The sequence below is a fragment of the Onychostruthus taczanowskii genome, unplaced genomic scaffold (assembly GCF_017590055.1).
Source record: "Onychostruthus taczanowskii isolate IOZ18803 unplaced genomic scaffold, ASM1759005v1 scaffold97, whole genome shotgun sequence".
NCBI classification, from domain to species: Eukaryota; Metazoa; Chordata; class Aves; order Passeriformes; family Passeridae; genus Onychostruthus; species Onychostruthus taczanowskii.
The window spans coordinates 1,563,150-1,574,140 of record NW_024507768.1 but is presented as its reverse complement, the minus strand read 5'-3'; the positions used below and the strand labels follow the sequence as shown (position 1 = coordinate 1,574,140).

Genomic DNA, 10,991 nt, shown 5'->3' with positions numbered 1-10,991 from the left:
GACAGGACTGAAAAGAAGGGGGAATAGTAATACTAATGGTAAAAGGATTAGAATACACGGAATTTAGTGCTGCAGGCTGGGGTGGTGCCCCCGTGCACGCTCCTCGCTGCAAAGTCCTTGAGCGAGTGTAAACAGCGCTCAGAGCCCGCTGCTATCAGCCAGCCCGGGATTGTCCTCCGCCCCAAACACGTGTCCCAGCTACCGGGGGAAAATGATCCCAGCCGGACCTGGGACTCGCTGAGGCCATAAATAGCCCTTGGAGGTGGCCCAGCCCTCTTCAGTGCTTGGGAAAAGATGGAGGTGGGCTCGATGATGGCATCTGGGCCGTTAAGGGCCGAGGCAAGCTCTCTGAGACCCCTGTGCAGGTAAAGGCTTGAGGATGGGGTGGCTGCGGGCAGCTTTTGGGGGAGACAGGCTGGAGATGGGGCTCCTCGCTGTGGGGGTAGGGAGTGGATTGGGGTGGCCTTGAGCCACCTCCCCGTTTCCCTACCCACCTCCGGAGCTGGGGGTGGGCGGCAGAACTCCAGCCTGGCCCCCCTTCCTGCCTGCCCTTCTCCCTGCCCCAGCCCTCAGTACCTCTGCTTCCAGAGAGCCCCCAGCCCTGTCCTGAGCTTCCTCTGCTCGGCAGTTAGCAGGAGATTAGGCTGGATGGGGCTGGGAGGACCCCCTGGCTCTGCCCTTGGCGAGGGATCCCAGACACCAGCCGGGGGAGCTTCCAAAATACGTCCCCACCCAAATAAAGCTGGTACCGGGGGGATGCTAGGGCAGGGCTGGAGCAGGGTCTGACCCCGTCCACGCTGCTCCCCTGGCTAACAGGAATTTTGCCCGTGGATCCTGTCGGTGGGGCCAGAGCTGCCGCTTCTCACACGACAGAGAATCAGCCCGGGTCTGCAGGTACTTCCAGCGTGGGTTTTGTCGTTATGGAGAGCAGTGCAGGTAAGGAAGGGCTGGGGTGCCACGAGGATGGGCTGGGAGCCTGGAGGAGCCATGCTGAACTGATGGGACCCTCTGTCTCTGTCCCTGGGCTCCTCCAGCTACCAGCACATCCTGGAGGGGCCAGCACCGGTAGGGACACAATATGGCCTGATGCCTCACTGCCACTGGGGCCAGGAGCCTGGCACTGAGCCCACAGCCGTGGACTGGGACCAGGGGGGAGCCCAGTGCACCACAGCCCGCAGCAAGACGTGTGTGGCCTTCAAGTTCCCCAAAGTGGAGGTAGAAGTGGAAGAGAAAGACAAGAAGAACATCCCAGCACTTGCTAACATCCCCCGTGGGGCCATCAGTGGAGAATTTGTCCCCACAAAAGCTTGGGGTGCCTCAGGTAGGTGCTAGACTGCCCAGGGGACCAGTGGGGTGACACTGGGGTGGTTATGGTGAAGGAGCCTGTGCATCTTTCTGCCTATGACCAAGCTGGGCTGTGGAGAGCTCTGCAGTGTGAGGACTGTCACTGCTGAAGCTGCACACTCTGAGCAGCCCACCCAGCTCACTGAGCTTTTCCCCTCTGTGAACTCTCCTCCTGCAGGCTTCCAGCCACAAGGGCCAGCACTGGATCCAGGCTCCTCTGACCCCAAAAAGGCAGTTTTGGATACAGCAACACAGACTGACCCTGCAAAGGTGGGTTTGGGGTCTCCTGTGGCCGGGTACTCCCCGTCACCCTGTGGTGCTCCCCGAGCCCAGGTGACAGAGCCAGGGCGTTGCCATGCTGTGCTGCTCTGCTTGCAGGTCCCTGCAGAGCCAGGTGCTGAGGCAGCCCTGCTCACCAGTGCAGCGCTGAGAGCCCGGAGTGAGGCTGTGGTGTGTGGCATCTGCATGGACAGGGTGTACGAGAAGCCGCTGCCCGAGGAGCGGCTCTTCGGGATCCTCCCGAACTGCAGCCACGCGTACTGCGTGGGCTGCATCCGCAAGTGGCGGCGCAGCCGGGCCTTCCAGAGCGCCGTCATAAAGTGAGTGGCCGTGGGGACGTGGCAGGCTGGTCACCGTTCCCCCTTCTGTGCCCTGAAATTCTTCCTTGGGTCTGGTGATGTGGCTTTGGGATCGGCGTGACTTTGCTTTGGGAACAGGCGCTTTGGAGTGGTGAGGGGTGTGGGGGTGCTGGGTGAGGTCAGGGTGGGTGCTGAGCCCGTGTTCCCTGCTCCCTTCTCGGGACACCCAGCTGCACCCATCACCCTCATCCAGGGCCTGCCCAGAGTGCCGGATCCCCTCCAGTTACTACATCCCCCACAAATACTGGATCTCAGATGTGGCTGAGAAGGAGCAGCTCATCAGAGCCTTCAAGGCACGGACAGGGTGAGTGCGTGGCACTGCTGCGGTTGCCAGGGCTGCGGGCTCCTTGTGCTGCTCTGAGAGCTACACTCACAACTGTGCTTGGAATCCCACAGGAAAATCAGGTGCAAATTCTTCCTCCGTGGCCACTGCCCTTTCAGGTCAGAGTGCATCTACCTGCACGAGCTGCCTGCCAGCTGGCTGCGGCGGCACAGGCAGCGGCAGCTCAGGATGCCCACTGTAAGTGGGGTGGCACATCCCGGGGCTGGGCTGGGCTGGGCACCGGGAGTGTGGCTCATCCTCCCTCCTCTGCTGCAGGTGTTCATCCCTTCTTCCTCGGAGAGCTCTGACGAGGAGGATGAGGAGCTCTGCACGGTGGAGTGGGCTCTTACCGTGGCCACGCTGGAGGCAGAATTTCCCCACTCAAGTTATGGCCACGAGATGTTTCTCATTGACTTCAGTGATTCCGACTGAGCCGTGGGGACCGCGCTGGGCCTGGGTTCTGCTGGTGGCCTGGACAGCAGTGTCTGTTTTGACTCCTGCCGTTGTTTTGGGGTGGCCCGAGCCGTGGGGTATTGCAGGGATGGGGTGGGATGGGGAAGCAGTCTGTCTGGCATTAGTGGGTGCACCGGGGGAGACTCAGGGCACAGCCCCCCCCTGCTCTTGCCGTGGTGCCCACTCTGCACCCGTGGGACACCCACGGGCGGGGTGGGCTGGGTGCTGGGAAGCAGCAGGGGGGGTCTGACATCCACAAGAGGGACCGGGCAGCAGGGGTGCACTGTTTTAAACCCTTTTTAGCCAAATCCGGGAATAATGAAATAAAACGGGTTGTGTAACGCTACGCTTCCTGGAGCCTGTGATCTGTGTCTGGGGGACCCACCCTCGGCGGGCAGCGGGGAAGGAAGGCGGTGTTTGGGTTGGAATTTAAGGCATGTTTGCATCACGAGCTCGTTCCGTTTGCGTTTCCCGGGGGTGGGGCCGGAAGCGGCGCCTCGGGGACAGCGGGCGGAGCGCGGCGGGGACGCGGCGGCAGCGGCCGGTGGGTGCGCGGTGACAGCCCCGAGTGTGCCCGGGCTGCCCCGGGGGCGGGTGGCAGTGCCCGGGGCACGGCAGGGACCGGGGCAGTGCCAGCGGCAGCGGTTCCCCCCGGGAGGGCAGCGGCGAGGGGCTGGGGGTGCGGGATGGCAGCGAAGGGGTGATGGAGGGCACGGGGGGACTCCCGGTGCTCCCGCATCCTCGGCTGCCACGCTGATGCCGGGGTCGGCGCCGAGCAGCCCGGGCGGGCGGTGATGGTCCCGTGCCTCCCGAGTGGGACCCGTGTCCGGTTCTCGCCGCTGTGACCGCGTCCGGATGTGACCCGTGTGCGGCTCTTCCCTTTGTGAGTCATCCGTGTCCGGTGTCCCCTGTGTATGTGAGCGTGTCCAGCTGTATCCCTTGTCCGGCTGTTCCCCGTGTGTGTCACTGTGTCTGGTCTAGCCATGTGTGTGCCCCGTGTCCCGCTGTCCCCTGTGTCCGGCTGTCCCCCATGTGTGTGACCGTGTCCGGCTGTCCCCCGTGTACTGTGACCGTGTCCGGTGTCCCCTGTGTGTGACTGTGTCTGGCTGTCCCCTGTGTCCGGCTGTCCCCCATGTGTGTGACCGTGTCCAGCTGTGTCCTGTGTCCGGCTGTCCCCTGTGTGTGTGACCGTGTCCAGTGTCCCCTGTGTGTGACCATGTCCAGCTGTCCCCCGTGTGTGTCACTGTGTCCGGCTGTCCCCTGTGTCTGGCTGTCCCCCGTGTCCAGCTGTCCCCCGTGTGTTGTCACCGTGTCTGGCTGTCCCCTGTGTGTGTGACCATGTCCAGCTGTCCCCCATGTGTGTGTGACCGTGTCCAGCTGTGTCCCGTGTCTGGCTGTCCCCCACCTGTGTCACTGTGTCCAGCTGCCCCCTGTGTGTGTGACCATGTCCAGCTGTCCCCCGTGTGTGTCACTGTGTCTGGCTGTCCCCCGTGTGTGTCCCCCGTGTCCAGCTGTCCCCCATGTGTGTCACCATGTCCGGTGTCCCCGTGTCCCGCAGGCAGCAGTGCAGCCCCCGCCGCAGCGATGGAGCCCCGGTGCCCGCCCTGGCAGCAGCTGTGCCCGCGGCCGTGCCGCCTCCTGCTCCACGCCCTGAGCTCGGGCCCGGCCGGGGCCGTGGCCGCTCTGCGGGCGCTGCAGCGGGGCCAGCCCCAGCAGGGCCCGGGGCAGCCATTCCCCTGGCAGGCTCTCACCGCAGCCCTGTGCGCCCAGGAGCCCTCGCTGGAGGGGACAAAGGACACCCTGGCTGTGTGAGTTGGATACGTTTCTAAAACTCGGTGTTTTGGGTGTCAGGTGTGTCCCAGTTTGGGAGAGCGCATCTGGTCGTAGCGGTGACCCACTGGTGTCCCAGCTTGTGTCTGCAAAAGCTGCTGAAGGCATCAGGTGCCTCCTCTTGCTCCCTGCTGCTGTGGGACTCTGCTCCACGGGGCAGGTTGGGTTCAGGACAGGGGGATTTGCTCTCACCAGTCACCTCTCCTTTTCCAGCAAGCCACGGCTGCTGCTGCTGCCCGTTTTGTGCCAGAGGAACCTCTTCTCCCTGCTCCTCGTGGTGCAGGATGCAGTGCCACGGGACTGCCTTCACCAGCTGCTCCAGGCCTTGGAGCAGGATTCCCATGTGGATCCCTGGGTGCAGACTCTGGGGGATCTGCTCCAGCAGGGACCAAGGGCAGAGGAGGGCTCCCCACGTCCCACTGCCCTGTCTGCTGTGTGCCAGCAGCAGCTCAGGGGCCTGTGCCAGAAAATTGCCCAGAAGAAACCAGAGGGACAAAGAAGATTGAACTGGTGCTTCAGCAAACAGCCTGGTGCCCCTGACTCTGTGCCTCAAGGTGGGAAGCGTAAGAAAGTGTCGGAGGAGAGCCTGGAGTCGGACAGTGAGAGACAGGGGAAGAGGTTGCTGCTGGAGGAGGTGGCATTTGAGCCCCTGGGGCCCCAGGAATGTGGAGATGTGGCAGAGGTGGAAGAGGAGGTGCCTGAGGAGCCTTCAGGGGACACATCTGCTCAGAGCATGGATAAGGCTGCTCAGGACAGCCCCCAGCAGGATGGGGAGCTCAGGAAGATTTCCCAGACAGAGCTGGCAGCAGAGGTCCAGTCCTTTGTCCAGGTACTGGGTAGGGTTTGCTGTCCCCTTCCAGCCAGTGAGCCTTTACAGCCTGATTCTCATTCCTTCATCTCATTTCCCTCAGGTGCACGGACAGGGGCTGAAAGTGCTGCTGCTGCAGGAGTCCAATGTAAGTGTTTGCTTCTGCCCCTGTCCTGGAGCTGATGCTCTAAACAGCCTCATGCCAGGGCCTCGGGAGGGGTGGAAAAGGAGGTGAATTTCACAGAGCCAACTGGATGGGGATAAAAAGCCCTGTTGGTACCTCCTCTGGGCTTGGGATAGCAACACCTGCCTGCACCTTGCAGTGTGAGGGGCTGCCTGTGGGCTCAGTGATGGGGGGAAGGGAGAAGCCCTGGAGCTATATTTTGTATTTTGGTTTATTTGGTGCATTACTCAGGATGGTGTTTCTCTCCAGCACTCCGAGCTGCACGTCCCCCCCAAGCTGAGCATCCTGAGCAGCTGCACCCCCAGCCAGGTGAGCCCCAGCATGCTGCTGCAGCTGCTGCAGGGGGCCTGCTGCTGTCCCTAATGCCCCGTGCCCTGTGCCACCCCAGCTCGAGGGGCTGTGCTCCTTCCTGCAGCTCTCCACGTGCCCAGAGCCCCTCCTGGTGCGTTTCTGCAGCTGGCTGCTGGCTCTGAGCCCCGACCTCAGCCACAGCAGCGCAGCCATCCTGGCAGAGCAGCTCTTCCTCAGGCGAGTACGTGCCAGGGCAGCAGAGTTCCCTGCTCCCCGTTCCCCTCTCCACTGTCCCCACCTCCTGCCTTTTGTGTCCCCAGGTCCTGTCCCTCTCCCAGCCACCTTCCCGACACCTCATGGCTGCCCTGACTGCGTTTTGCTCCAAGTATTCCCCTCCCTTGTGCCGTGTGCTGGTGGCTGCGGCGCTGCAGGAGCCAGGGGAAGGTGTGCTGGGCTGGTGGGAGCTGGAGAGGGGCCCAGCTGCAGAGTGCTGTTTCCTGGGGGCATTTGTCATGTGTTGGGAGCCATGGAGGCTTCAGGCTGGTTTTTCAGGGCAGGCAGACACTTGGGCTTGGGATGGGAGATGGGTTTGCAGGTGCCTGAGGTGGAGGGGGAGGGCTGGCTAGGCTGGCTGCTGGATTATTTTTTCCCAAAAGGGCTCCTGGCAGCTCCTAATGCTCAGGGCAGAGCTGCCCCAGCGTGGCTGTGCTGCTGGGAGGAGAGGGTGAGCCCCTGCCACAGTGGCATCCCCTTTTCCCAGACTGTTTAAACCCTTGCTGCAGCTGGGCAAAGGAAGCAGGATTATCCTGAGCAGTAGAAGGGGGCACTGCGTGGTTTCTGCCTGTCCTGACTGGCACATACTCCTGTGAAGAGGTGCCAGGAAGGGCCAGGCACATCCCCATGGATTTGGCAGCCTCTGGAGGCTCTCCCCTGCTGCTTTGGCCCTGCAGGTGCTGAGCAGACCAAGCTGATGTGTGAGCTCGTGGAGGAGTGCCTGGAGCCCCACTCTGTGCAGCTGCTGCTGAGGTGAGGGCTTACAGCTCTGCTTTGGCCTCACCTGGCTGGGTGCAGCTGGCTCCAGCCATCTGGGGACACCAGCAGGGCCACCTTTCCTCCTCTCTGTCCTTCCAGCCACATCCTGGAGGTGCCTTTGTCAGAGAAACTCCTGCCAGTACTGCAGGCCGTGCTGGGCCGGCAGGTGAGGAGCCCACCTTGTCCCATGGGTGTCCTTGATGACTCCAGCAGTGCTGGAGCACTCTCCTACCTGCTCCTGGGCCTTTTCCAGGAGGTGCTGCCCCCCGAGCTCTTGGATCTGCTGGTCCTGACTCTGTGCCAGCAGGCTCCAGCCTTCGCCGCGTCACTCAACTTCGCCAAGCTGGTGACAGCCGTGCTCACGGTGTACCAGAGCCAGGTGAGCCCGGCCAGGGCTGCTCCTGCAGCTCCTGGGGCCCAGCCCAGAGGTCCCAGGTGGGCTCCTGGCAGGGCAGGGCCCTGAGCTGGTGCTGCCTCCATCCCAGGTCAGCCCAGCTCACAGGAGCAGTCTGGCTGCTCTCCTGGACCGGAGCACGGCGGCGCTGAAGAAATCCCTGCAGGCTGTGCTGGGAGGGGCCAGGTGAGTGGGGACAGGGGGGTCCCTGTGCTGGGAGGGGCCAGGTGAGTGGGGACAGGGGGGTCTCTGTGCTGGAAGGGGACAGGTGAGTGGGGACAGGGGTCCCTGTGCTGGGAGGGGCCAGGTGAGTGGGGACAGGGGTCCTGTCACGGCAGGCTCAGCCCCCTGGGCTGCCCCAGGGTGGGGAAGCAGAAGGTGCCACTCCTGCCATGCCAGAGCTGTGCATGGTGGACATGGCAGTGGCTTTCCTCTTCCTGATTTTTGTCTTTCCTCAGGTGACCACCTGAAGGAATCGTGAGGGGGCAGCTGCCCGGCGTGGAGGACACTCCTTGCACAGCAGCAGCCACAGCCACCCCTCGGTGGGTGAGGTGGGACCCTGTGAGGGGGGTCTGTTCCCCCCCTGGGCCTCCTGGCAGCACCTGGCGTGAGGGGGCTCCTGCTGGCAGTGCCATCCCAGCCCCCCCACGCTCCCTGGGGCTCGGAGGGGTCTTGGTTGAACAATTCATGTGTTTCCAGGTGATCAATTCATGTGTTTTCATGTGTTTTCAGGTGAACAATTAGTGTGTTTCCAGGTGAACAATTCATGTGTTTTCATGTGTTTCCAAGTGAACAGTTCATGTGTTTCCAAGTGTTTCCAGGTGGACAATTCATGTGTTTCCAGGTGTTTCTGTGTGTTTTCCCTCGGGCCTGCCACACTCTTCAGGGTGACCTGGCCCTCCTGTGCTGGGGGCCAGGCAGGACACAGCCCATGGGGAACTTCCAGGTGCTCAGTTTTTACTGCCCAAAACCCTCACTGAACCAGGACAGACATCGATTTGAGGCTGCATGAAGATGATAATTCTGGATTTAGTTCACCATCTTGATTTGACCTCAGCTCATTCCAAGGCACGAGCTCCGTGCACGTCCACATTCCTGCTCCCAGTGGTGCAGGCTGGGCTGCTGCTTTGTGCATCTGATCTGCTGGGATTTACAGACCTCTGGGTGCAGGAGAGTGGGATTTAACTGAATTCCAGCTGAATTTAGCTGGGAAATTTGAGTGTTCTGCTTTAAATCCACCTTTCTTTCCTGTTTGCCTGGCCTGTGAGGGGCTGTGCTGTGTGTGACACATTTCTGGTGATGATGACAATACTCGTGGCCCTAATAGTGCTTGTGTGGCATGACTGCTCAAAGTTCTGTCCTGTATTCTTGAAAGTACCCACTGGAAACCTCATCTAGGCACCTCCTGGTCTGAGAACTGGGAAGAAAAGGTTGGGACAGAGTGGAGACTCAGGCAGGCAGAGCTGGGGTTTCAGAGGTTTTGAAGCATTGCATATTTCAGGAGCTATTTAAAAATCCATAAACATCTACAAAGGGAGAAGGAGAATTACAACATGCAGGTGTGACTGCTCCAGGTTTGCTCAATTTATATCCCAGCCAGAGGAAGGAAACTCTGAAGCATTAGGTGACACTTAAGGCTGAGAGCCAGGTTTCTTTATGTAAGAATCTCTTAAGCTATTTTAGGTGACAGTGGACTGATGAGGCTTCAAAGCCCGCATTAGCTGGAGGATGGAAACCTCCAGGGAGCCAGATTGTTGATGTGTTTGCATTCCAGTGAGTTAGTGGCTGAGTAAAGTGAAGCTATTGTAGGGCTGCCCAAAATACGACATAAATAGAAATTGTGCCACGATCATCAAGGTCTGAGCCTGCTCTTCTGGCTTTATTAGGTAGCAGGCTCTGATCTTTGCAGCTTCCCTGCAGAGCTTCTAGCAAGTGACCTCGGTGTCATTGTCCCCAGTGCTCTGCCTGGCTGCTGGTCACATGGAGATGGCCACTGCCTTGTGGCAAGAGCCTTCTTAGCCCTGGGTTTGCTCTTGGCTGCAGCTTATCATGTGCTGTGGGTTCCTCTGAGGTGCTCATGCAGATATCAATCATGGAAGGGAGCTGGGAGCACACCTGGGGACACTGCTTGTTTATCTGGAGGTTGGCAGCACAGAAAATTTCACTTTTGACTCCTCTTGACCCTTGCAAGAACTTTAAAAATCCATCCTGAGCAGCTCAGAGAGGTGAATGCAGCATAAACCATCAGTCAGATTTTACAGCTCAGCAGAACCTTGGCCAAGGGTGGCGGGAGTGCCAGGGCTGGCTCTGTCCTTGTCCTGGTCCAGAGCAGTGGTGGTGAAGTCTGAAGCTTTGTCTGAGACCTTTCCCAGGCTGCAGGCAGCAGGCAGAGTGTGATTTCCATCCAGTTAACTTGTGATCACTGGCAGTGCTTCCTCACCTGCTTCCTCTTCTGTTTGTAGAGTTTTACTTCACCTTACAGAGGGGAATTCCCTTTTTGGTCTCGTAGTTCTTGGGGTTTTTTTGAAGGAAACTCATCCTATGCAGTTGCATGGGTTGTCTGTCCACTCTGCTGCCTCCACACCCTGCACAGGGATTTTTGAGCCAGTTTCATGGCAAGATGATTCCTGCCCTGCCCAGGTGCCCTGTGGGGCTGTGCTCAGGCAGCAGTGAACATCTTTGGGGTGAGCAGGGCTGGGGGGTCCATGGATGTTGAACACCAGACACCTGATGCAGGGACCTTGGGCCATGCAGCACCTGGTTGGAAAGGGCTGAAACTCAGTGGCTTTCCTCAAAATAGCCTGTTTACATCCCCAAGGGGCTGCCCCTCTCCAAACAGGAGCTCCAGGTTGTTGCTGTTTCCCCCCCTGCAGTGCCAGGGGTCCCCCCACTTCTCCCTGCATGTCCAGTGGCAGCCTGCTAATCTCACCTGTAATTCCAAACGTGCTGGTGCAGTTCTGCCTGCAAACCTGGGGGCTGTGACACCCAAATGTGAGCCTGAACTGCTCTGGCAGAGGCTCAGCAATATTTATTTTTTTTCACTTGGGGTTTAAAACTGAATAAAAAAGAAGAACAATTTTCCTTCTTGTCTGTTTGGTGTTTTTTGGGGTTTTTTTTTGGTTTTGTTTTTTTTTTGCCAACAAACTTTTAATCATAAGACAAGAATTGTGTTCTCTCTGGGATAGCCTGGTGGCTGCCAGGTTCCTGTCAGCTAGGGAAGCCAGGGCCACAGAAAGGTGGGTTTGAGGGAGGAGGGCTGGGGGGTCCATGGATGTTGAACACCAGACACCTGATGCAGGGACCTTGGGCCATGCAGCACCTGGTTGGAAAGGGCTGAAACTCAGTGGCTTTCCTCAAAATAGCCTGTTTACATCCCCAAGGGGCTGCCCCTCTCCAAACAGGAGCTCCAGGTTGTTGCTGTTTCCCCCCCCTGCAGTGCCAGGGGTCCCCCCACTTCTCCCTGCGTGTCCAGTGGCAGCCTGCTAATCTCACCTGTAATCCCAAACGTGCTGGTGCAGTTCTGCCTGCAAACCTGGGGGCTGTGACACCCAAACGTGAGCCTGAACTGCTCTGGGGGAGGCTCAGCAATATTTTTTTTTTTTCACTTGGGGTTTAAAACTGAATAAAAAAGAAGAACAATTTTCAATATTTTCTGTTTGGTGTTTTTTGGGGTTTTTTTTTGGTTTTGTTTTTTT

General features: G+C 59.4%; 2 protein-coding genes across 9 annotated transcripts; both read left to right on the top strand.

Moving 5' to 3' along the window:
* The first annotated feature begins 226 nt into the window (after nt 1-226).
* Nucleotides 227-3,044, top strand: LOC121348016 (probable E3 ubiquitin-protein ligase makorin-1). The gene is made up of 8 exons (XM_041427138.1): nt 227-365; nt 817-936; nt 1,035-1,321; nt 1,523-1,614; nt 1,723-1,943; nt 2,176-2,286; nt 2,379-2,502; nt 2,581-3,044. The coding sequence occupies exons 1-8, from the start codon at nt 295-297 to the stop codon at nt 2,734-2,736; spliced, it is 1,182 nt and encodes a 393-aa protein (XP_041283072.1). The 5' UTR covers nt 227-294; the 3' UTR covers nt 2,737-3,044.
* A 204-nt stretch (nt 3,045-3,248) lies between these two features.
* On the top strand, nt 3,249-10,358 carry FANCE (FA complementation group E). 8 transcript variants are annotated; one of them, XM_041427105.1, is made up of 12 exons: nt 3,249-3,301; nt 4,316-4,565; nt 4,801-5,416; nt 5,499-5,543; nt 5,829-5,888; nt 5,968-6,111; nt 6,191-6,314; nt 6,821-6,896; nt 7,002-7,068; nt 7,156-7,281; nt 7,388-7,482; nt 7,755-10,358. In XM_041427105.1, the coding sequence occupies exons 2-12, from the start codon at nt 4,342-4,344 to the stop codon at nt 7,756-7,758; spliced, it is 1,581 nt and encodes a 526-aa protein (XP_041283039.1). In that variant the 5' UTR covers nt 3,249-3,301; nt 4,316-4,341; the 3' UTR covers nt 7,759-10,358. The 8 variants fall into 8 exon arrangements, with proteins under 8 accessions (XP_041283039.1, XP_041283040.1, XP_041283041.1 ...); XM_041427106.1 differs by having other exon boundaries at nt 3,279-3,301; nt 4,320-4,565; XM_041427107.1 differs by lacking the exon at nt 3,249-3,301 and adding an exon at nt 3,308-3,640 and having other exon boundaries at nt 5,995-6,111.
* The last annotated feature ends 633 nt before the right edge of the window (nt 10,359-10,991 follow it).

Bases quoted from the DNA above. Each gene is read 5' to 3' on its own strand.
- FANCE (XM_041427105.1), top strand. From the start codon at position 4,342: ATGGAGCCCCGGTGCCCGCCCTGGCAGCAGCTGTGCCCGCGGCCGTGC. The intron at 5,417-5,498 runs GTACTGGGTAGG...CATTTCCCTCAG, and splicing joins AGGTCCAGTCCTTTGTCCAG to GTGCACGGACAGGGGCTGAA. The intron at 5,544-5,828 runs GTAAGTGTTTGC...GTTTCTCTCCAG, and splicing joins TGCTGCTGCAGGAGTCCAAT to CACTCCGAGCTGCACGTCCC.
- LOC121348016 (XM_041427138.1), top strand. From the start codon at position 295: ATGGAGGTGGGCTCGATGATGGCATCTGGGCCGTTAAGGGCCGAGGCA. The intron at 1,615-1,722 runs GTGGGTTTGGGG...CTCTGCTTGCAG, and splicing joins CACAGACTGACCCTGCAAAG to GTCCCTGCAGAGCCAGGTGC. The intron at 1,944-2,175 runs GTGAGTGGCCGT...ACCCTCATCCAG, and splicing joins TTCCAGAGCGCCGTCATAAA to GGCCTGCCCAGAGTGCCGGA.